Consider the following 23,047-nt stretch of genomic DNA (forward strand, 5'->3'; position numbering starts at 1 on the left):
TGAAGCTCCCATAGGTACAGTTGGGTTGTCCTTCTGGGTTGCTTTAAGGGCACTTTAGCAGTTTTAAAAACTTAAGTACTAATTTCATGGCCAGTGTCAGCTGGATTTATTGAAGTAGGTCAGACTCTGGATAGAAACTTGTTTCTCAAACCTAAAGAGAGTCATTATCCATTCTTCTATTTGTTCGAGAATGGTAGTAAATTCTTCCACATTGACCACAAGTCTAGAGCAATTATAGAAAATCTAGATAGTTGGATTTTTTCAGGTATAGAAAATTATCCAAGATCTTCTCTGACTTTTATTATTCCAGTGGAACTAAACAAACAAAAACAAAATAAACAAAAAATAGAAATCAATTCCTCCTCCCACAAAAGAAGCCATAGACAGTGCTTGTATTCTTTAAAAGAGAAACACATCCCTATCCTATAAAATACACATGTAAAAATTGCAATTCATTGGGGATATATTTTCCCTTTTTAAAAAAATTATAGGTTATTTTTCCTCTTCTGTTCAGTTAACTAAGTTTTTAATGAAAGTATGTACATAGCAATATGTACATTCAAAGGAATTTGAATCTGTAAAATCATAGTCTCTTGTTCATAAGAACTAAAATTCTTAGTTGGGTAGCAATTGCGAAATAGTATAGTCATATGACAAATAATGTGATACTGAAAATATAAGTATTACACAAAGTCAAAAATCAGTGAACAGTAGGGGTGCCTGGGTGGCTTGGTCAGTTAAGCATCTGACTTTTGGCTCAGGTCATGATCCCAGTAACCTGTCAGGCTCTGTGCTCAGTGGAAGTCTGGTTTTCCTTTTTCCTTTCCTTCTACCTGTCCCACTCCCCCTGCCCTTGCTCTCTCTCTCAAATTTTTAAAAATCAGTCAACAAGGTGTTTCTAATTTACAAGGAAGGTTTCATGGAGAATTTGGAATTTGAGATGATTCTTGAAGGTTGGATATGAGTTGATGGAAGGGATGTAATAGAGAGTAAGCAGCATGAACAGAGGTTTAGGAATTTCAGCCTCTGAGAATAATTGAAGATGTTTTGGGCAAGAACCAATAAATGAACATTGTATTAGAATAGCATAGGGACACCTGGGTGGCTCAGCAGTTGAGCGTCTCCCTTCAGGGCATGATACTGGAGTCCTGGGATCAAGTCCCACATCAGGCTCCTCATGGGAGCCTGCTTCTCCCTCTGCCTGTGTCTCTAGAGCTTCTCTTTCTGTGTCTCTCATGAATAAATTAAAAATCGTAAAAAAAAAAAGAATAGCATAATTTGGTCTGTCATCACAAATTGCTTACTTAATGTTGCACATATGGTAAGTGGAAAATCAGGGATTCAAAGTTTCAAATCTTTTGAACTTAAAATCCTTGTTATAGCATGCCGATTGTATCAGTATTCTTCAGCATCATTAACTGAGAATCAATCTACCAGGTGCCATTACATCTGAGAATACAAAAATGAACAAGATACAGTATATTTTGAGAGGGACAGGTGTATGTGTATATGTGTGTCTATACTGTGGGTAATTGCTTGTGACAGTTACTCTCTGTATATACTTTGGAGATGTTAATCTGCTTTTCTCATGATTATCTCAACAGTGGGGATATCTCCTTGGGTGAAGATGCTTGCCACTAAAGAATATTGGTATAACATAGCCATTAAATGCAAAAAGCCCTATTTAGTGTAGTGTTACAAAGCTGGAGAAAATCTGGGTTGGATTTGAGTGAGTGTTAATATATCATTCTCCAATGTGGCATTAATTAATAGCTAATGGATTATTGAGTATATTTGACGGTATGTGATATTCAGTTGCTGATTTAAAACCTTGTGACTGTACTGTACATGTCTGGGCTTCTCACACTTTTATAGTTACCTGCTAGGTGAATAGTGGATATTTACTAAATGGAATTACCTCTATATCATCTAACATGACTTAAGGTTAATAACTTATTTAACCAAGTTGTATGCAATATAAATTAGGTATTAAAAGCATGGATTACAGAGAGAGTTTGCCTGGGTTCAAGTCCAACTCTGCTGCTTGATGCTGGGTGAATTACCTCTTTTTTCAGCTCTAAAGTGGGGATAATAATAATACTTGTTTCATTGCTGTATCTGGCACATAGGAAGTACTCTCAACTGTTAGTTATTAAAGCTCTATTATCCTGTATTAGCAGTTTTGAAATTTTTAAAAAAAGTTGTAAACTGACAGTCTTTATATCACTCATTTGACAGCAAAGCCTGACCTAACAAATGTCTTTGTAACATATAATCTGGTTTTGGTTCTATACTTGAACAGTTATTTATATTTAGTTTGCAAAAGCTCCTTGTAAAATATAGATACTGATTATCATTATTATTGTTTTATGATATTTACCAGACAGTATGTGACTTTTTCTCATGAAGTAAAAATAAACTTGGATATTTTATAATTAGTATTATTAACTAATGTTAACAATAGCCTATATTTATTAAATGTTTACTGTGTGCCACATACTTTACTGGGTATTTTACATCATTATCTTATTTATTCCAATAGTCTTCTAGGTAGATCCTGTTTTAATGTGCTGAGGCTTAAGGAGGTTCAGTAATTTGTCCAAGGTCACATAGTCATTCAGTGTACTAGTAGTGCTAGAATTCAGGCCTCATCTCTGCTATTTTGATAATGTCTGTGTTCTTTTCTTTAACCTGCACTGCCTTTCTGTAATTTAGAAAATTTTCATAAGGAAATAAATGTCATTGATATATTAAAGTACATTGTTGTCTGGCTCTTTTTACCTTTCATCTTAGGTGCTGGAAAACCCCCTATGTTTGGTGATTATGAAGCTCAGAGACACTGGCAAGAAATTACTTTTAATTTACCGGTCAAACAATGGTATGGATCATTTTAACTTGATTTTATTGTTTATCATGTAATACAGATTATTTAAGATAATTTAAAAGGAAAATATTCATCAGCATCCTCATTTTCATGTATACTGATATCTCTGATGTATTACCTTGCATATTGAGGGTCATCTTTGAAATTTTATACTCATGAATGTTACCTATGTACTCACCAGCTGGAATATGATAAGAACTTTGAGGATAGAACACTATATGCCTTAGAAGCTCGTCTGGACATAAACTGAAGAATCATCCTGAGTTAACAGTATTTTTTCTGGTGGTTTCATAAAGCTTTTTTTATTAGAAATGAATGAGATGTGAAAGAGCAGTAGCTTAGTGGTAAGGAATGTTGGTGCTCAAGTCAGACCGCCTGAGTCCTTTTTTTTTTTTTTTTTTAAATATTTTATTTATTTACTCATGACAGACACACAGAGAGAGGTAGAGGGAGAAGCAGGCTCCACGCAGGGAGCCGGACGCGGGACTCAATCCTGGGTCTCCAGGATCACACCTGGACCGAAGGTGGCGCTAAACTGCTGAGCCACTCGGGCTGCCCAGACTGCCTGAGTTCAGATCCTGGTTTACAAGCTGTGTGACCTTTGGTGAAATTATTTAATTTTCTCTGCCATGGTGTTTTTTTTCTATTTTTTAAAGATTTTTATCTTTAAAAAAGACACAGAGAGACACAGAGAGAGAGAGGCAGAGACACAGGCAGAGGGAGAAGCAGGCTCCATGCAGGGAGCCCAACGTGGGACTTGATCCTGGGTGTCCAGGATCACATCCTGGGTGGAAGGCGATGCTAAACCGCAGAGCCACCAGGGCTGCCCTCTGCCATGGTTTTATCAAACTTGTAGAGTACAAATGATAGAATACATATTTCACAGTATTATTGCGATAATTGAATAAAATGATACATGTAAAGCACTTAGAACAGCATCTGCAACAAAATGAGCTCTCAGGAAATGTTATGTATGGTTATATCTTTACAGAAATTTGTGCCTGTGCCATTTTTATTGAACATATTCTGGTAACATTTATTTATTGATGTATTGGATGCCTAATAGATTATTAGAGACTGTATAAACTGTTTGCATTGTTCTGTTGATTGCTTTAGTCACTGCTTTTTATTTTCTGTATGTTGATAAATTATTCGAGTCATTAACACCCAAAAGAACCATTTCATGGGATTTTATTTGAGGAAATATATCTTTTTTTTCAATGTTAAAATACATTTATTGTTATTTTTAAATTGAAATATAATTGACATAAAACCCTGTTAGTTTCAGGTAAATATCATAGTGGTTTAATATTTTTATACTTTATGAAATGATCCCCATGATGAGTCTAGTCACCACCTGTCACCATACAAACTTATAGTATTGTTGACTATATTCCCTGTGCTGTACATTACATCCCCATGATTTACTTATTTTATAAGTAGTTTGTACCTCTTTATCCCCTTCACCTATTTTGTCCATCCCACAACCCCTTCTCACTCTGATAATCAGGTTTGTTTCCTGTCTATATGAATCTATTATGTTCATTTGTTTTCTAGATTCCATATATAAGGAAAATAATACAGGATTTGTCTTTGTCTGACTTCTTTCACTTATAATATCCTCTAGGTCCATCGTGTTGTTGCAGATGACAAGAATTTGTTCTTTTTTGTAGCTGAATAATATTCCACTGTGGATATTTAGTTGGTCCCCCCCCTTCTTTAATTTTAATTTTATTTTATTTACGTATTTTTAAAAAAGATTTATTTATTCATTCATTCATTCATTCATTCATTCATTCATGAGACACAGGCAGAGGGAGAAGCAGGCTCCCTGCAGGAGCCCGATGCGGGACTTGATGCTGGAACTCCAGTATCATTAAGGCAGATGCTCAACTGCTGAGCCACCCAGGCATCCCAACCCCCCACTTTTTTAAAGCTTATTTAAGTGACCCTAATATCCAACATGGGGCTTGAACTTACAACCCTGAAACCAAGAGTTGGATCCTCTACCACCTAAGCCAGCGAGGTGTCCCTATTTAGTTGACCCTTGAACAACACAGGTTTGAACAAACTGCAGAGATCCACTTACATGCGAATTTTAAAAATAAATATAGTACAGTACTATCAGTGTATTTGATTTCATGATTTTTTTTAAGATTATTTATTTATTTATTAGAGACGCACAAAGAGAGAGAGACAGACAGAGGGAGAAGTGGGCTCCATGCCGGGAGCCCGACGTGGGACTTGATACCGGATCTCCAGGATCACACCCTGGGCTGAAGGCAGCACCAAACCGCTAAGCCACCCGGGCTGCCCAGATTTTATGATTTTAATAGCATTTTCTTTTCGTTATCTTCCCTTATTGTAAGAATATAGTATATAATACATAAAACATACAAAACGTGTTAACTGTGTTATTGGTAAGGCTTCCAGTCAATGGCTATTAATAGTTAAGTTTTGAGGAGTCAGAAGTTCTATATGATTTTCAAATGTAACAGGGGTCAAGGCTCCTAACCTCTATATTGTTCAAGAGTTAACTAGTATACCACATCTTCTTTATCCATTGATCTAGCAATGGATACTTAGGTTGGTGCCTTATCTTGGTTATTGTAAATAATGCTATAAGGAACATAAGGATGCATATATCTCTTCAAATTGGTGTTTCTATTTTCTTTGGATAAATATCTAGAAGTAGAATTGCTGGATTGTATGCTGGTTTTATTTTTAATATTTTGAGGAACCTTTGTGCTGTTTCCCATAGTAGCTGTATCAGGTTATATCCCAGCAGTTCATGGATTCCCTTTTCTCCACATCCTCACCAATACTTGTTTCTTGTCTTTTTGCCAGTCTGACCAGTGTAATGAGATGATACCTCATTGTGGTTTTGGTTTGCATTTTTTTTGATTATTAGTGATGTTGAGCATCTTTTCATGTGCCTGTTAGCCATTTGTATGTCCTTGGAGAAATGGCAATTCAGGTCATCTGCCCATTTTTTATTTGGGCTGTTTGTTTTTTGGTACAAGATATGTAAGTTCTCTATATATTTTGGATATTAACTCCTTATTGGGTATATGATTTGCAAACATATTCTTCCATTCAGGAGGTTGCTTTTTTATTTTGTTGTTGATTTCCCTCACTGTGGAAAAGCTTTTTAGTTTGAAGTAATCCTGTATGTTTATTTTAGCTTTTGTTACCCTTGTCTTAGGAGACTGGTCCAAAAATATAGTGCTAAGACTGATATCAAAGAACTTACTGCTTATGTTTTCTTCTAGTAGTTTTGTGGTTTCAGATCTTAAATTCAAGTTTTTAATAAATTTTGAATTTATTTTTGTATGTGGTATAGGATAGTGGTACAGTTTCATTCTTTTGCAAATAGCTGTCCAGTTTTCCCAACACCATTTGTTGAAGAGATTGTCATTTCCACATTGTATGTTTTTGCATCCATTGTCATAGATTAATTGACCATATATCCACATATTTATTTCTGGCTCTCTATTCTGTTCCATTGATCTCTGTGTCTGCTTCATGCTAATACCATACTGTTTTGATTACTATAGCTTTGATAGTTTGAAATCAGGGAGTGTATGATACCTCCAGCCTTGTTCTTTCTCAAGATTGCTTTGGCTATAATGGGGTCTTTTGTGGTTCCATAAACAATTTAGGATTCTTTGTTCTTGGTCACTACTTTTATATAATTCATTTATGAGAGAGTTTCATGCACAAATTAATAGGTTGGTAGGCAGTATCATAGCATTTAAAACAGATCAGCTAAATATTTATCATTATTTATTAATAGTATTATAGTACTATTGTACTATTTTGAGCATGTTTCATGTCCTCATACAATGATTTAACTGGTGAGTATTATTGTTCTAATTATTAGTACATTCTTAATGTGTTTTTTCTTGCTTGATTGATAGAATAAGGTAGTATTTGCTGAGGGAAACCAGCTTGTTGCTTTTGAGTTTTGTAATTCTTTTTATAACTTCGAAAAAATTACATGGATAAAATAATTATATTTTTGGCTATTCTCTGGTAAGTACTTCTCAACAAAGATTTTGATAAAAAATAATTGTGATATTTAGTATTGAAAGATTAGAGAAAAGTGATAAATTGAAGCATTTGGCTTAATGTTAGGCAGGGAAAACATTGATTCCAGGAGTGAGAATATAATCTGAATTCAGTATGGAGGGTGGGTTATTCTATTACTAATCTATCTCATTTTTCAATTTCTGTATCAGTTGTCTCCTACGTTGGCCCAGAAAATCAAGAGTTGACTATCTGTATACATTTTCATTCTTTTTCTTTGTTAAAAACCAGAAATGTTTTTAATGGTGTGCCAGAATGTTTAAATGGGTGCCTGAGTGGCTCAGTCATTTAAGCATCTGCCTTTGGCTCAGGTCACGATCCCGGGGTCCTGAGATAGAGTCCTACATCGGGTTCCCTGCTCAGCAAGGAGTCTACTTCTTCTTCCTCTACCCCTTCCTCATTCTCATGCACTCTCTCAAATAAATAAAATCTTAAAAAAAAAAACCAACAGGGACACCTGGGTGGCTCAGCGGTTGAGCGTCTGCCTTTAGCTCAGGACCTGATCCTGGAGTTCCAGGATCGAGTCCCGCATCAGGCTCCTGCATGGAGTCTGCTTCTTCCTCTGCCTGTGTCTCTGCCTCTCTCTATGTCTTTCATGAATAAGATAATAATAATAGGGATAAGCAGGCTCCATGCAGGGAGCCCAACACGGGACTCGATCCCGGAACTTGATCCCGGAACTCCGGGATCACACCTGGAGCTGAAGGCAGGCGCCAAACCGCTGAGCCACCCAGGCATCCCTAGTGTTGAAATCTTTATTAAGCAATGTGTGGCATGAGAATCCTGAATGGTAGGCTCAGAAACAGAGACATATGGTATAAAGAAGTATGATTTATCATTAGTTGGTCATGTAATACTTCACAAAGTTCATAAGAAATCTAAGAAATACAATTTAGTATAATAAATGTCAGAAATTTTCTCTTTATGAGTGGATAGACTAGAAAAACCAAAAATGTACACCTGGCAATTCTAAGAGAAACTGATCTGTTTCAATTCATGTTTGAATTCTGTGATTTCTTATTTTCTAAGAGTGAAGTCTTTCTCTTTTTACTTAGAGAGTTAACTATAGTGTAATTAGTCAAAACTCATTCAAGTGACATGGTTGTTTAAAATATGATATCAGGATTGGTCATGTTCACTTTAAAAGTGTTAGCTTTGATAATAATTCTAAAATAAAAGAAAACTTTTATTATTTATTCGTTGTGTATTATTGTAATAGAGGAAAAGAGAACTTATTTCTTTAATTTTATGATGAATTTTATAATGAAAATTCCTTATGTGTGGAATCAGGAGCACTTTTGGCATCAAGTAAGAAAACTTGAGTAATAGTAGCTTACACAATAATTCAGTTATCTCAAGAGGTAGGTCGTAATGCTGGTAAAGTGGCTCAGTAATAGCAATCAAGGACTCAGGCTTTTTCCATTCCTTCCTCTGCCATTCTTTCTTCTTGGCATATTGGCTTTTCTTCCTGAGTGTTTTCTTTTCTTTTCTTTTTTTTTTTTTTTTTAAAGATTTAATTTATTTAGTCATGAGAGACACAGAGAGAGAGGCAGAGACACAGGCAGAGTGAGAAGCAGGCTCATGCAGGGAGCCTGATGTGGGCCTCGATCCAGGACTCCAGGATCATACCCTGGGCCAAAGGCAGACGCTCAGCCGCTGAGCCACCCCACTCAGGCTTCCCCTGAGTGTTTTCATTCCATGGTCAGTAGATGACTGCTCAGGCTACAAGCATTGTAACTTTATACAACCATGTTCAAGGCAGTAATAATAGAATACCTTCTTTTTACCTTTTTGTCAAGGAGCAAAATGTTTCCCACCTTTAAAGCAATCATTAAAAAGAAATGGTTGGCTTAGTGCAGGCATGGTTTTTATACCTAGGGCTAGGGGAAGAGTCTGCTTATGCTCAGCTTGTTGCTTTGTAAATGAAATCAGGGATGCCTGCGTGGCGCAGTGGTTGAGCACCTGCCTTTGGCTTGGGGTGTGAACCCACTGTCCCTGGATCGAGCCCGCCTCTCTGTGTCTCTCATGAATAAATAAATAAAATCTTTAAAAAAAATAAGTTTTATAAATCAAGATAATTGGTCGGCATGGCTGTTTATTTCAGCATTGTTTATAATAATGAGAAATCTGAAACACTAAAATATCTTAGTAGGGGAATGATTAAATAAAGTAAGTTTTCTCTGTGCACATGTTATTTCTAGGTAGAATCTTAGAAGTGGAATCTCTGAAGTAGCTGTAATGGATACTAACACCAGAATATCTTCTTTCCACATGTATTTATCAATGCTTTATATATATATCAGTGTATATATCAATTTATCTTTTAAAACCAGCCTCTTAAAATTTCCATTTCCTTGAGTTTGTGACATTGAACATCTTTTAATATATTTCTTGATCAACATATTTCTTTTCAAATTTGCATATTCATATCTTTTTTTCTATGTTTTTGTGTGTTTCTGAACTTTTTAATAATAATTTGTGTGGGGGGATCCCTGGGTGGCTCAGCGCCTGCCTTTGGCCCAGGGCATGATCCTGGAATCCTGGGATTGAGTCCCACATCAGGCTCCCTTCATGGAGCCTGCCTGCCTGCTTCTCCCTCTCTCTGTCTCTCATGAATAAATAAATAGAAATCTAAAAAAATAATAATTTGTATGATTGAAAAAAAAGGATTTTATTTATTTACTCATGAGAGATAGAGGCAGAGACATAGGCAGAGAGAGAAGCAGGCTCATCACAGGGAGCCTGATGTGAGACTTGATCCCTGCACCCCGGTATCACACCTTGAGCTGAAGGCAGATGCTCAACCGCTGAGCCACCCAGCATCCCAATTTGTATGATTTATTTGATTTTATTATTTCTTTTCAACTTGTATGACTTATAAATAAAGTAACAGTAGTCCCCCATTACTCATGGGGCATAAGTTCCAATACCCCCAGTGGATGCCTGAAGCTACAAATAATACCAAACCCTGTAGGCTATGTTTTTTCCTATATATTCATACCAGTGATAAAGTTTAATTCATAAATCAGCAGAGTAAAATATTTTATTTTTATTTATTTTTATTTTTTTCAGAGTAAAAGATTAATAACTATAATAATAAAATAGAACAACTGTAACAATGTATTGAATTGTTACATGAATGTGTCTCTCTCTCAAAATATCTTATTGGACTGTACTTACCTTCTTGTGATGATGTGAGATGATAGAATGTCTATGTGAAGAGATGAAGTGAGGTGAATGATATGGGCATTGTGATGCAGCATTAAGCTACTACTGTTAACCTCCTGAGGATACATTAGGAGGACAATGTGCTTGCAGACTGCATTTGACCACTGGTAACTGAAATCAAGAGAGTAAACTGGGATAAGGGAAGACTACTATATATTAATTTTCTATGCTGTGTTAACAAATGATCACAGATAGTAATTACTTAAACATACATTTTTTAAATAAAATTTTATTTATTTATTCATGGGAGACACACACACACACAGAGGCAGAGACACAGGCAGAGGGAGAAGCAGGCTCCATGCAGGGAGCCCGACATGGGACTCCATCCTGGGTATCTAGGATCACGCCCTGGGCCGAAGGCAGGCGTTAAACCACCGCTGAGCCACCCAGGGATCACCTAAACATACATTTTTAATCACATGGGTGTTTTTAGGTCAAAAGTCGAGGCATGGGTTAGCTTGATATTCTGCTCAGAGCCTCAGGCTACATGCAATCCAGCTGTTAGCTGGGGCTGTAGTCTTCTCAGAGGTTCAGCTGCGGAAGCGACCATTTTCAAGGTTCCTCAGGCTGTTGGCAGAATTAATTTTCTTACATCTACAAGACTGAGGGCTTCAGTTTCTTTTTGGAAGCTTCTCAGCTCTTAGAATTTACTTGCAGTTTTTTGCCATGTGGCTTCTCCAATATGGTCACTTACTGAAACATGACAGCTTGCCTCTAAAACATGACAGCTTGCCTCTTCAAAGTCAGTCAAAGTTTCTCTAGGATACTTGCTAACAAGACAGAATCTTATATATACATAAAATATAAGCACAAGAGTGATATCTATCATCTTATATTCTGTTGGTTATAAGCAAGTCAGTCACCAGTCTTGCCCATGTTCAAGGGGAGGGAGTTGTATGTATTCAGGGGCACAGACAATAGGAGATGGGATTCATGGTGATGACCTTAAAGTCTGTCTGCTACAGCAGTATTTGACATTTTAATAATTTTCTTGTGTGTGTGTATATATGTGTATATATAAATTAAATATCTTCTTCCTCTTTGTTCTTGTCTTTAAACTTATGTCTTTTGTCATAAAATTTTTTACATTTTGATGTACAGAAGTTCTTTAAACTGTTGTTGAAATCCTTCGTAAGTCTGAAACTATTTCACTTTAAAACGTGTATTTTTTTAGGGCAGCCCCGTGGCTCAGAGGTTTAGCGCTGCCTGCAGCCCAGGGCTTGCTTGATCCTGGAGACCCAGGATTGAGTGCCGCATCGGGCTCCCTGCATGGAGCCTGCTTCTCTCTCTGCCTGTGTCTCTGCCTCTCTCTCTCTCTGAATAAATAAAATCTTTAAAAAAATTTATAAAACGTGTATTTTTTAAAAGCCGAAATACCCATGATTATAGGTTGTATATTAGAAAAAATTTATCTTTGTTAATGATAACACTCTTGAATATAATTTCATAATTCATATGGCAACCAAATTTTTTCTGACAAAGCATCTACTGAGATTATATGGGAATTCATTGGGAAAATACATTTCAACATATCAGTAGCATTTACACAACTTTTCAGATATATCCGAAATATATAAAGCAGGAGAATTAACTAGTTGCTTTGTTTCTACTGGTAGATTTTGCAGCTTTACTCGAAACATTTTAAAGCTACTTTTTCCATAAAGGTTGTTAGCTCTATCATTCTTTCTTCTCATTTCAACCAATGACTTTACTGTAAGTATATATTTTTGCAGTGCTTCTTTTACTTCTCTCCAGAGGATCTCAAATTTAAAGTAAACAAAAAATAGCGTTGCCCAATAAGGAACAGAAAACCAAATGCAATTTTATTGGTCAAAGTGGTTTTCCATTGCTAGATCCATTCTAGTAGTTTTGCAGCTAGTAGGCAGTTAGAACTACTATTCTGTACTTGTTAGGCAGTGATTTAACAGCTCTATGTATTTAACCCGATCCTACAACAACTCTGGGAGGTAGATGCAATAAGACTTTGTGCCAGTGTGCCTGGTAATAAGACGAATTTGGAAATAACACAATTGGTGCCTGTCTGCAGAGGGTACCAAAGAAGTCCAGTTTCCCAGAATCAAGCTGTCAAAAGGGACTCCAAATAACCTGGAGATTGTTGAATTTACTGCTACTTGGCTTCAAGTTCCAGCAGATATAGGACCTAGATGGTTCACATGGATGTTGCTCCTGGAGTAGACAAGTACTACTAGATGGTACATACTGTAGTACCCTATGCTCAGGCTTCTTGGCTGTGTAGCATGCATTGGTCATTTTATTAATCCCCATCCCTTCTGTACAAACGTACATTTTATGTGACTAAGCAAAGCAGACCTTCTGAAGATGAACAATAGATTATTTAATGGAATTGAATGTTAATTTTTTAAAAAGATTTTATTTATTTATTCATGAGAGACACAGAGAGACAGAGAGGCAGAGACACAGGCAGAGGGAGAAGCAGGCGCCACGCAGGGAGCCTGATGTGGGACTCGATCCCTGGAGCTTCATGCCCTGAGCTGAAGGCAGATACTCAACTGCTGAGCCACCCAGGCGTCCCCTGAATGTTAATTTAAAAGAAAAAAATTATAATCCCAAATTAAGAGATTGTGACACTAAAACATTGTGACCCATTTGAAATGAGTTATGAACACTGATTATTTGTGGGTTATATAGTTTGGTCTCCATTACTGTAAATTATTCTTAGGACTGAAAATAAGTTGGATAGAAGAAGCTCCTTAGTTATAAAGGATATAATTAAGAAATCTGTTTATGTAAACTTAGTTTTCCTTTCTTCAGTCATAGTGATTGTATATAGTACCCTCGTATTCTGGCTAACTTTAGGAGACAATTAATTTATGGATGTTAGACCTAGTTTTCATTTTCAATTCATAAAATCTTGCATATAATAAGCTCTCATTATAAGTTGGTTGAATTGTTTTATTTTTATTTTTTTATTCTTTTTATAATAAATTTATTTTTTATTGGTGTTCAATTTACCAACATACAGAATAACACCCAGTGCTCATCCCGTTAAATGACCCCCTCAGTGCCCGTCACCCATTCACCCCCACCACCTGCCCTCCTATTGTTTTTAAAGTCTTATTAAAAGTCTACCTGTTCTGGGGCACCTGGCTCTCTCAGTTGGTAGAGCATGCAATTTGACCTCAGGGTTGTGAGTTTGAGCCCCACGTTGTGTTGTGTATAGAAATTACTTAAAAATCTTTAAAAAAAGTCTACCTGTTCCATGAGGTATTTCTCTTTCCATAAATCAAATCTTTGTGTGCTCTTTGGCACTGATATTTTTACCTTTTTTTTTTTAAGAGTTTATGTGTTTATTTTATTTTATTTTTTTTATGTGTTTATTTTAGACAGCATGAGTGGAAGGAGGGGCAGAGGGAGAAGCAGACTTCCTGCCGAGCAGGTAGCCTAATGTGGGACTCCATCCCAGGACCCTGGGTTCATGACCTAAGCAGAAAGCAGACACTTAACTGACTGAGCCATCCAGCTGTCCTCTCCCACTTTTAAAAAGGTTTTTATTTATTTGACAAAGAGAGAGCACAAACAAGGGGAGTGACAGAGAGGGAGAGGGAGAAGCAGGCTCCCTGCTGAGCAGTGAGGCTGGATCCTAGGACTCCAGGATCATGACCTGAGCCAAAGGCAGATGCTTAACAGACTGAGCCACTCAGGCATGCCAATATTTTTACTTTTTAAAATTGTGATTTTTTATTGCTTCTCTAATTTGTTAGATAATCAGAAGTAAATTGTCTTTTTTGCTGTGAATTTTTTTTGTTGTATATAATCAACTTACTCTATTAATAGAATGACAATAAGTTCTGGTTTGCTGGGGACAATCTTGGTTTACATTTCTTGTTATGGCTTAATTATTAATAACTTCTTTCACTCTTTTACTCTCAAGAGTATCTTGGTTTAGACAACAAATTATTTACTTAACTCAAAAGCTTTTAATTGTGATTTCACGAACAATTTTAAGTGAAGGGGAATAGACAAAAGTTTAGATGAATTCTTTTTACCTTGCATGACATTTTTTCATTTTAATTAAATGAGATGTTAAAGTATAAATCTATTTCTTGAAAATTAATGGAATGTTACTGTCTTTTTTTTTTTCAGGTATTTTAACAGTAGTGATAACAATTTGCAGTATTGGGGATTGGATTATCCACCTCTTACAGCCTATCATAGTCTTTTATGTGCATATGTGTAAGTTTTCTTCCTTTATTTTTTTATTTTTGAGAGAAAGAGCATACACAAGCAGGGAGGGGCAAAGGGAGAGAGAGAGAGAGTCCTAAGCAGGCTCCAGGCTCATCACAGAGCCCGATGCAGGGCTTGACCCCACAACCTTGAGATCATGACCTAAGCCTAAATCAAGATTGGTTGCCTAACTGGCTGAGCCACCCAGATGCCCCAGTTTTCTTCCTTAATGTAACTAAATATTTATGCCCTTAGCAGATTTAGTAAAGAAACATTGTGATCTGGCTTTGTTGAATAGGGGATAGATGTTTGTAGCTACTTTTACATTGTGGTTTATTATACCTTTGCAATTGGATTATAAATCAGTTGCAATCCAATAGTTAACTATCAAAGCTTGAATGTTTCCATAATTTCTTTGGTGGGCAGGCTAAAAGACATGTAAAAATTTCCCATCCAAGTACTAACCAGACCCAACCCTGCTTATTAACTTCTGAGATCAGATGCAATCAGCACATTCAGGGTAGAATGGCTGTAGACAAGAAATGTAAAAATCTATCTTTGTGTTGAAACTGAGATACTACTAATTATACATGGATTACTCACAAATATGTCATGGTTAGTTGTATATAGCAAAGCTTTTTTTCTGGAATAGACCATTTATATTTTGTAAAAATTAGCTTCCTGGATTAAAAGTTAGTTGCTAAAGTTCATGATACTCAGATATACTTTTCAGTATTCAGAATAATATAATATGGTTGAAAAGTTTTAACAATTATGTTTAGTTTTATTCAAGGATTTATAATTAGCTGTTTATTATTGTCAACTGTTATCCTTTAGTAGTAACCAAAGGATAAAATAAATGAATGAATGAGTGAATGAATGAATGAAATGTGACACATCAGATTGTTTTTATCCTGAAAGAATTGTAAACGTAGGGCTTTTCACGAATTGTTACATGGTTTTGGAAGGTGAGTGAGGTAGACCCTGTGTTATAGCTTAAAGCACTTTCACATGATTAAATAAAGAGTAAAGCATAAAGCCTCGATTCTCTCACTTAATAAGAGAAATGGCCACTTCTTAAGATAGATTCATATGTTCTTAGATGTTATTATTGCTAAAAGTGATGAGTAATACTGTATATGTATATCTGCGTTGATTTTCAGGGCAAAATTCATAAATCCAGACTGGATTGAACTCCATTCATCACGTGGATATGAGAGTCAGGCACATAAGCTCTTCATGCGTACTACAGGTAAAAGAGCAATAGGCATTGATTTTCTAAATCAAATATTGATTTTTAAAATTTTGGACAAACTGATAAAAAGTTCTATTGTTCTTACTTGTAATATTGTATAACTGTAAGTATACATATAAACATATAATACATGACCAAATGTATATATGTTAAAAAACGATAAAAAGGAATCATTGTAGGTACTTTACATTTATTATTATCTCAATTCTTTCAATACCCAAATACTATTATTCTTACTTTAATCTGAGGAAGCAGAAGCACAGTTAAGTGATGCTAATAACTTATCTGAGGTCAGATAGCCATAAATTGAAGTTTTAGTTGCTTAGCTGTACTTTAATATCTTTTTCTCCAAGATTTATTTATTTATTTGAGAAAGAACATGAGAATGTGAACAGTGGGAGGGGCGAAAGAAGAGGGAGAGGGAGAATCTCAAGCAGACTCATGCTGAGTGCTGAGCCTAACGCGGGAGGCTCAGTCTCAGGACCTGAGATCATGTACCTGAGTGGAAACCAGAAGTCAGACACCCAACGGACTAAGCCACTCTGCTGCTTTAATATCTTCATTCCAAATCTCTTTCACCTTTTTTAAAGTAAACCTTTTGGTTGTATTTTATACATTGTATTGCTGTACATTTTGGCTAAATTAGTTAATCCATTCAACAAATGTTTATTGAGCATTCTAAGAGCTTGAAAGTAATGAGATTAGATTTTTTTTAAAGCTTTTTTTTTTGTGTGTGTAAGTTTATTTAAGTAATCTCTACAGCCAATGTGGGCTTGAACTCACCACCCTGAGATCAAGAATTGTGAGGGATCCCTGGGTGGCGCAGTGGTTTAGTGCCTGCCTTTGGCCCAGGGCGCGATCCTGGAGACCCGGGATCGAATCCCACGTCGGGCTCCCGGTGCATGGAGCCTGCTTCTCCCTCTGCCTGTGTCTCTGCCTCTCTCTCTCTCTCTCTCTGTGACTATCATAAATAAAAAATTTAAAAAAAAAAAAAAAAAAAAAAAAGAATTGTGTGCTCCTCTGACTGACCCATCCAAGTGCCCCAGATGATGTTGATAATGATGATGATGATGATGATGATTTCTTCTTTTAAGATTTATTTATTTTAGAGTGAGTGTGAGCAGGGGGAGGGGCAGAGGGAGAGAGAATCTCAAGCAGGTTCCATGCTGAGTATGGAGCCTAAGTGAGGAGCCTGATGAGGGGCTTGATCTTACCATCCTGAGATCATGACTTGAGCGGAAATTAAGAGTCTGACTGAGCCCCCAGATGCCCCCCATCTAGATTTCTTTTTTTTTTTTAAGATTTTTTATTTATTTATGAGAAACAGAGAGAGAGGCAGAGACATAGGCAGAGGGAGAAGCAGGCTCCCCGCAGGGAGCTTGATGCAGGACTGGATCCCTGGGCCCTGGGATCACCCCTTGAATGGAAGGCAGATGCTCAACCACTGAGCCACCCAGGCGTCCCCCACCTAGATTCTTTAAAAGCTTAGCATGACTTAGACTTTAATACTCCTTGCTGCCTTTTCCTTCATTAGTCTAAATTTAGTCAGAGTTTGTTCTCTTTATCATTCATCCAGTCATGGAATCTCAGCCCCAATTGATTATCTTGACTATCTTTCTTTCTGCTGCCCCCCAAACCCTACCCGACAGTGCTTTAATCCTCTCTGAACTGCATGCTCACTGGAAGATTATTTAACTTCTGAACCAACACCTGTATATACAGGGAACTCACAATCTTTAGAAACATTCTGTTCTATTTTCAGAGAGCCCCAGTCATTAAACATTTCCTTCTTTTTTTTTTTTTTTAAGATTTATTTATTTATTTTGAGAAAGTGAGGGTGGGTGCACATGTACTGTTGTGAGTGGAGGGAGGGGGAGAGGGAGGGGGAGAGAAAATCCTAAGCTCACTCCCTGCCGAGTATGGAACCTACATGAGGCTCACTCTCAGGACCCTGAGACCATGACTGGATTGGAAACCAAGAGTTGGTCACCCAACCTTCTGGGCCTCCCAGACACCCCTAAACATTTCCTTCTTATGTTGAACCTCCACTCATCACTTTAGGTTCTGTTTCCTTGGGCTACATAGAACAAGTCTGATCCTTTGTATACCTAACACTCTACCGACATTTGAAGTCACCTCTTCTCCGGGTTAAGTACTCTTAGATACGTTAACTACTTCTTAGATGGCTAGCTTGTTGAATGTGATTATGGTTTGAGGCCTCTGGTTGTGCTCCTTTGAATATATTCCATTTTTTTCAGTGTCATCTTAAATGTGGCATTTAGGGCTAAAAATAGATTGCATGCATCTAAAACTGACAGTTTACTGTTGCTTATCTTATTCTGGACACTACATTTAGTGTGATACAAGAAAAAAATAGGTTCTTTGGATAGCTATGTTGTACTGTTGAAGAACTTACTATATTTGTTTTTCTTTGTTCTAGAGGGACTGAACATTCCAAATTAGTAAAAGTTTATGCAGTTTTTATGAATATTAACATTTAGAAGGATTCTTGTATAATTTGCCACATTTGAGGTATACTTCACACCAGAAAATTTAGAGTATACAGATACTGGGGGAAAAAAATGTGTGTTCCTTTGAGTATTCTTAATTTTTAAGTCTCAGAGCAAAGACGGAATTAATTTTGGATACACCTAATTGATTTAATTTGTGAATTTGTTAGAGAAAATTAAGAGACTCTTATTAATCATAATTGTAGCACCATAGCAGTTGAAATCAGGCACAGGTGAAGGGAATGAATGGAAGGGGCTAGACATGTAAAGGCATTGTCCAGAGTGGGTGAGAGCCTTCTGTTAACAGAATTCCCACTTGAGGTTGGAGGCGGGGGAAGGACGGCACTGAATAGGTTATTATGAATCCTAATGGACTCATGTTTGAAATGATTTGTTTTTTTCAGTATTCATTGCTGATTTGCTGATTTATATACCTGCAGTGGTTTTATACTGTTGTTGTTTAAAAGAAATCTCAACCAAGAAAAAGGTAAGTTTTAAAGCAACTTGAAATTTCATTTCTGAAATGTTTGATTTGCTTAACTATTAAAGTATAGAGCTTACAGAAGCCATGCTTTGGGCAATAGGCAATTGTAGAACAGTGATTCTTTTGTCAATTACCTTTCATTTAGAAAACATCAATTTACCTTAGACTAATAATTTTAATGTTCAATTCTAGTAATAAGATGCTCTGAATTTGAGAAGTTCTGTACTACTGAATTGCACAGCATGCTAATTATGACTTTACTGGTAAAACTGAATTTTGAATTGGCTTGGGAGGATAACTAAACTGGAAAGCATTTTGAAAAGTCACTGACTATTCTCTTATTCCTATTAAACAGATATCCTTTTGGGTCATTTTATACAGGTTAATCAGTAAATTAGTTTACTTGATTTGTATGTCTTAAGAGTGCTTTTTCTGACAAATACCCTTTAGTGATTTTTTTTCCATTTTACGGAGGTATCATATCACTTCCATGAAAACTTTAGTATTTAGAGAATTGTTTTATAAAAAGGAATATTTTTATTAAATAGGAGGTTAATGGGAAACATTCGCTGTGTTAAATCAGACAGCAATTTTACCTTGTTTGATTTGAGTAACATTACTTTCTTATTTCACAATATTTTTCTTTACAGATTGCTAATGCTTTATGCATATTGCTGTATCCAGGCCTTATTCTTATCGACTATGGACATTTTCAGTATCCTTTACTAATTCGGAAATGAAGTCAGATGCATATTTTGAAATCTAGGCTCAATGTGTATAATGTTGTCATCCACTAATGTCCTGTTTGAAAGGGTACTTGCTTACATAAACTATTTTTCACAACAATGGAAAGGAATCTTTTCACTAGGCTTTTACTTGAAGGGGTAACGTACAGATTTATTGAAAGTAGACTTGCTCTTTTTTGCTCTTTGGCTTGTCAACAAAATGTTGGTCACTGATTAGCTCTTTGGAAGAGTTAGAAAAAGAGTATGGTTGCTAAGTATGGTTGTGCTCTCCTCATTCTAAAGAGGTTTCACATATCTTCTATCTTTTGTAAACGTTATACAGCACTGACAAAAGGAAAAGAGTCTTAAAGTTTTTCGAGTGTTAAAGCAAGATGTTTCTCTTACAGATAGTGGTAAATGCAAGCTTCGGGGAACTAAAATCGAGTATTTAGAATCTATGTGGATTTTATGTGTGTAATTTTTTGAAATGTAAAATAAGGAACATTCAAACAGATCTTAGAGGAAAGTTGATAAATCTGGACATGGCTCTCCAGTGTGTCTTTGGATGTATTAATTAACTGTTACTGTCTGTTCCTAGCTGTCCTAAAAGGAAAAAAAAAGCCTTAGTCCACAGCAACATGATTAATGAATAGCTTTTTCTTTTCTTTTTTTTTTTAAGATTTTATTTATTTATTTATTTATTCATTCATTCATGAGAGACAGAGAGAAAGAGGCAGAGACACAGGCAGAGGGAGAAGCAGGCTCCATGCAGAGAGCCCGACGTGGGACTCGATCCTGGGTCTCCAGGATGAGGCCCTGGGCTGAAGGTGGCGCTAAACTGCCGAGCCACTCGAGCTGCCCTAGCTTCTCCTTTTGAAGCCAATCTGTTTTAGTTATAACAAATTTAATGTGTATTTATCAAAGGACTTGGAAAAGATTTAAATCAGAGTCCTTCTTTGGTCCACTTTCCTAGTTGACTTGTTTGCTTTGCATTTTGGGATCGTGGCCATCTGATACTCTGATAATATCCAAAACACTGATAAGAAAAAAGCTGTTTACACGATTTTTAAAATGATATTTACTTTGAAATGTAATACTTATATAGAAAAGTGCACAACATATAAACGTGTAGCTCAGTGTATTGACAAACTATTGCCTGTGTCAAAAAATTGAACATTGCCTATATTCACTTGTACAACTCCCAAGTACTTTTCTCTTTTCCTTCCCCAAAGATAGCCACATACTAACTGCTAATCCTATAGTTTAATTTTCCCCCTTTGCTGGACTTTATATAAAAGAGAAAACACAGGGATGTCTGGGTGGCTCAATGATGGAGTGTCTGCCTTTTTTTTTTTTTTTTTTTTTTTGAGTGTCTGCCTTTGACTCAGGGTGTGATCCTGGGATCCTGGGATCAAGTCTCACATTGGGCTCCCTACAGGGAACCTGCTTCTCCCTCTGCCTCTTTCTCCCTCTGCCTATGTCTCTGCCTCTTTTTGTGTGTCTCATGAATAAATAAAATCTTAAATAAAAAAGAGAGAGAGGGAAATGATGTGGGACTTCCAGGTACTCAGCTTCATCAACTATCAGTCATTTTCATTTTAACCATTCTGGTGAATTTGTCGTGGCATTTCCTCTGTGATTAAATTCAAAGTCTTGAAGCTTTTGGGATTATGTCATTTTGTGGGGACACATTTTTTAACCACTGTATACTTTCCTCATTTGTTAAATAGGGATAATAATTACTCTTACTCTGTATGCTTTTTTTTTAATGTTTACTTATTTATTTAAGTAATCTCTGTGCCCAACATGGGGCTTGAATTCACAACCCCAAGATCAAGAGTCAGTGCTCTTCTGACTGAGCCAGCCAGGCACCCCACTTTGTATGCTTACTTTGAGAATTGAGGTAATTATTATTTATAAATAAAATAGTACTTGGGAGATACTAAGCTCTCTATGAGTATATATTGCTGTTATTATCTGTTGTTACTGTTTTTGCTGTTACTTTTTTTTTTTTTTTTTTTTTTTTTACTTTTTGGGCTCTGAAATTTAATAATAATTTGTTTAGGTAGAGGTGTTTGCAACAATTGTTTTGGTTACTCTCATGACTCATTAATTTTGAAGACTCCTGTTCCTTAGTTCTGGAAAATGCTATTATTTCTTTGTAGATTTTCTCATTTTACTCTTTCTTGAGCTTATTATTATTAGATAGATGTTAGAGCTTTCACCTCTTTTTTTAGTGATTTATTTATTTATTAGAGAAGAGAGCATGCATGCGAGTGTGGGGAGATGCAAAGGGAGAGGGAGAGAGAGAATCCCAAGCAGACTCCTCACAGAAGGCAGAGCTCTACTAGGGACTTGATCTCATGACCCTGAGGAAAGTGATGATATCAACAAAGTGTGTGTGTGTGTTTTACTCTGAATCATTGTTTTATTCTCTAGATTTTGTTATATTATACTAACATTGTGAAATAGTCTAGCAGAAACAAAGCTATGTGTTAACTATTTAGTGGTCTTTTAAATCTAAACAAATTAGTTGCTCTGTTTAGCAGTCAATTTAATATATTTGAGGCCATTATATACAATTTCTTAATAATTTATCACTTCAGTACTTTTGATTTCTTAGAAATAACTTTCATTATATATTATTTTAAAATCAGGGGATCTCTGGGTGGCTCAGCGGTTTAGCACCTGCCTTTGGCCCAGGGCGCGATCCTGGAGTCCCAGGATTGAGTCCCGCGTCGGGCTCCTGAGATGGAGCCTGCTTCTCCCTCTGCCTGTGTCTCTGCCTCTCTCTCTCTCTCTCTATGTCTATCATAAATAATAAATAAAGATTTTTTAAAAATTAAAAATTACATAATAAATATTCTCTCTTTTTTTTTTAAAGATTTTAAATATTCTCTATAAAATGCAAGATCTATCAATTTTTGAGATAATTTCCTTGACATAGAAACATATATAATTCTGTGAGTCTTGGCTTTGCTTTGTGGGGTGTTCTTGGAGTATCTTGTGACTGGGACCTACTAGGCTCACTGGCATTTTGCTTAGCTATAAATTATAAACAGATGGAACTTTACCATTCCTTGCCATTTTTTTGCTTTTTACTTGGCAAGTGTTTTAAAAAAGGCCTGAAAGGAAAGGGGTGAGTGGCTTTTAAATAACAGAATTTTTAAAGTACTTCAGAGAATTTATTTGGCATACTTACTAGGATGAAGGTGGTCTTTCATTTTGCCTTTATGTGATTTCTTATTAGTGTGTTGACTGTGTGGTGAGTTGGAAGAGAGATTAAGTCATGTTCTATATTATTTTACTTAAATCTTCCTAACTAGAGAAATATTTTGATCAATGTACATTTACTGGAGGTAATGTGGATTGGCTTGTTAGAACATTGCTATAGGATTTCACCCATTTAGAGCATATTACATTTTATACTCATTAGAAATACATTCTAATTTGACATTTTTCTTCATGGCTGCATTGGAAAGACGTAAAAGTTAAATGTTAATTAAGATGGTGATAGTCTTTTTGTTGGAGAGCTTATACATTTTAATAATTGTGAACTCTGATTTGAGTAGACTCCCATATTAAACCTTTGTTAGTGGCATAGATTTATCATTACTATGCATTTGTATTTATTATCTTTAGTGAGACTGAGACTGATTTCTC

At 36.1% G+C, this 23,047-nt stretch overlaps 1 protein-coding gene across 5 annotated transcripts in view; it reads left to right on the top strand.

Annotated features, from left to right (window-relative positions):
* The window catches only part of ALG6 (ALG6 alpha-1,3-glucosyltransferase), a 63,219-nt gene that overhangs the window by 16,826 nt on the left and 23,346 nt on the right, over positions 1–23,047 (top strand). For 4 of the 5 annotated variants that reach the window (XM_077892093.1, XM_077892097.1, XM_077892094.1 and 1 more), the window contains 6 exons: positions 2,794–2,878; positions 14,330–14,419; positions 15,574–15,662; positions 18,580–18,662; positions 19,310–19,374; positions 22,338–22,523. In XM_077892093.1, coding sequence (XP_077748219.1) covers positions 2,794–2,878; positions 14,330–14,419; positions 15,574–15,662; positions 18,580–18,662; positions 19,310–19,374; positions 22,338–22,523 — 598 coding nt within the window. The remainder of the gene's footprint in view (positions 1–2,793; positions 2,879–14,329; positions 14,420–15,573; positions 15,663–18,579; positions 18,663–19,309; positions 19,375–22,337; positions 22,524–23,047) is intronic. The other variant, XM_077892095.1, reaches the window with a different exon arrangement.

This window comes from Canis aureus, chromosome 3 (genome assembly GCF_053574225.1).
Source record: "Canis aureus isolate CA01 chromosome 3, VMU_Caureus_v.1.0, whole genome shotgun sequence".
NCBI lineage: Eukaryota > Metazoa > Chordata > Mammalia > Carnivora > Canidae > Canis > Canis aureus.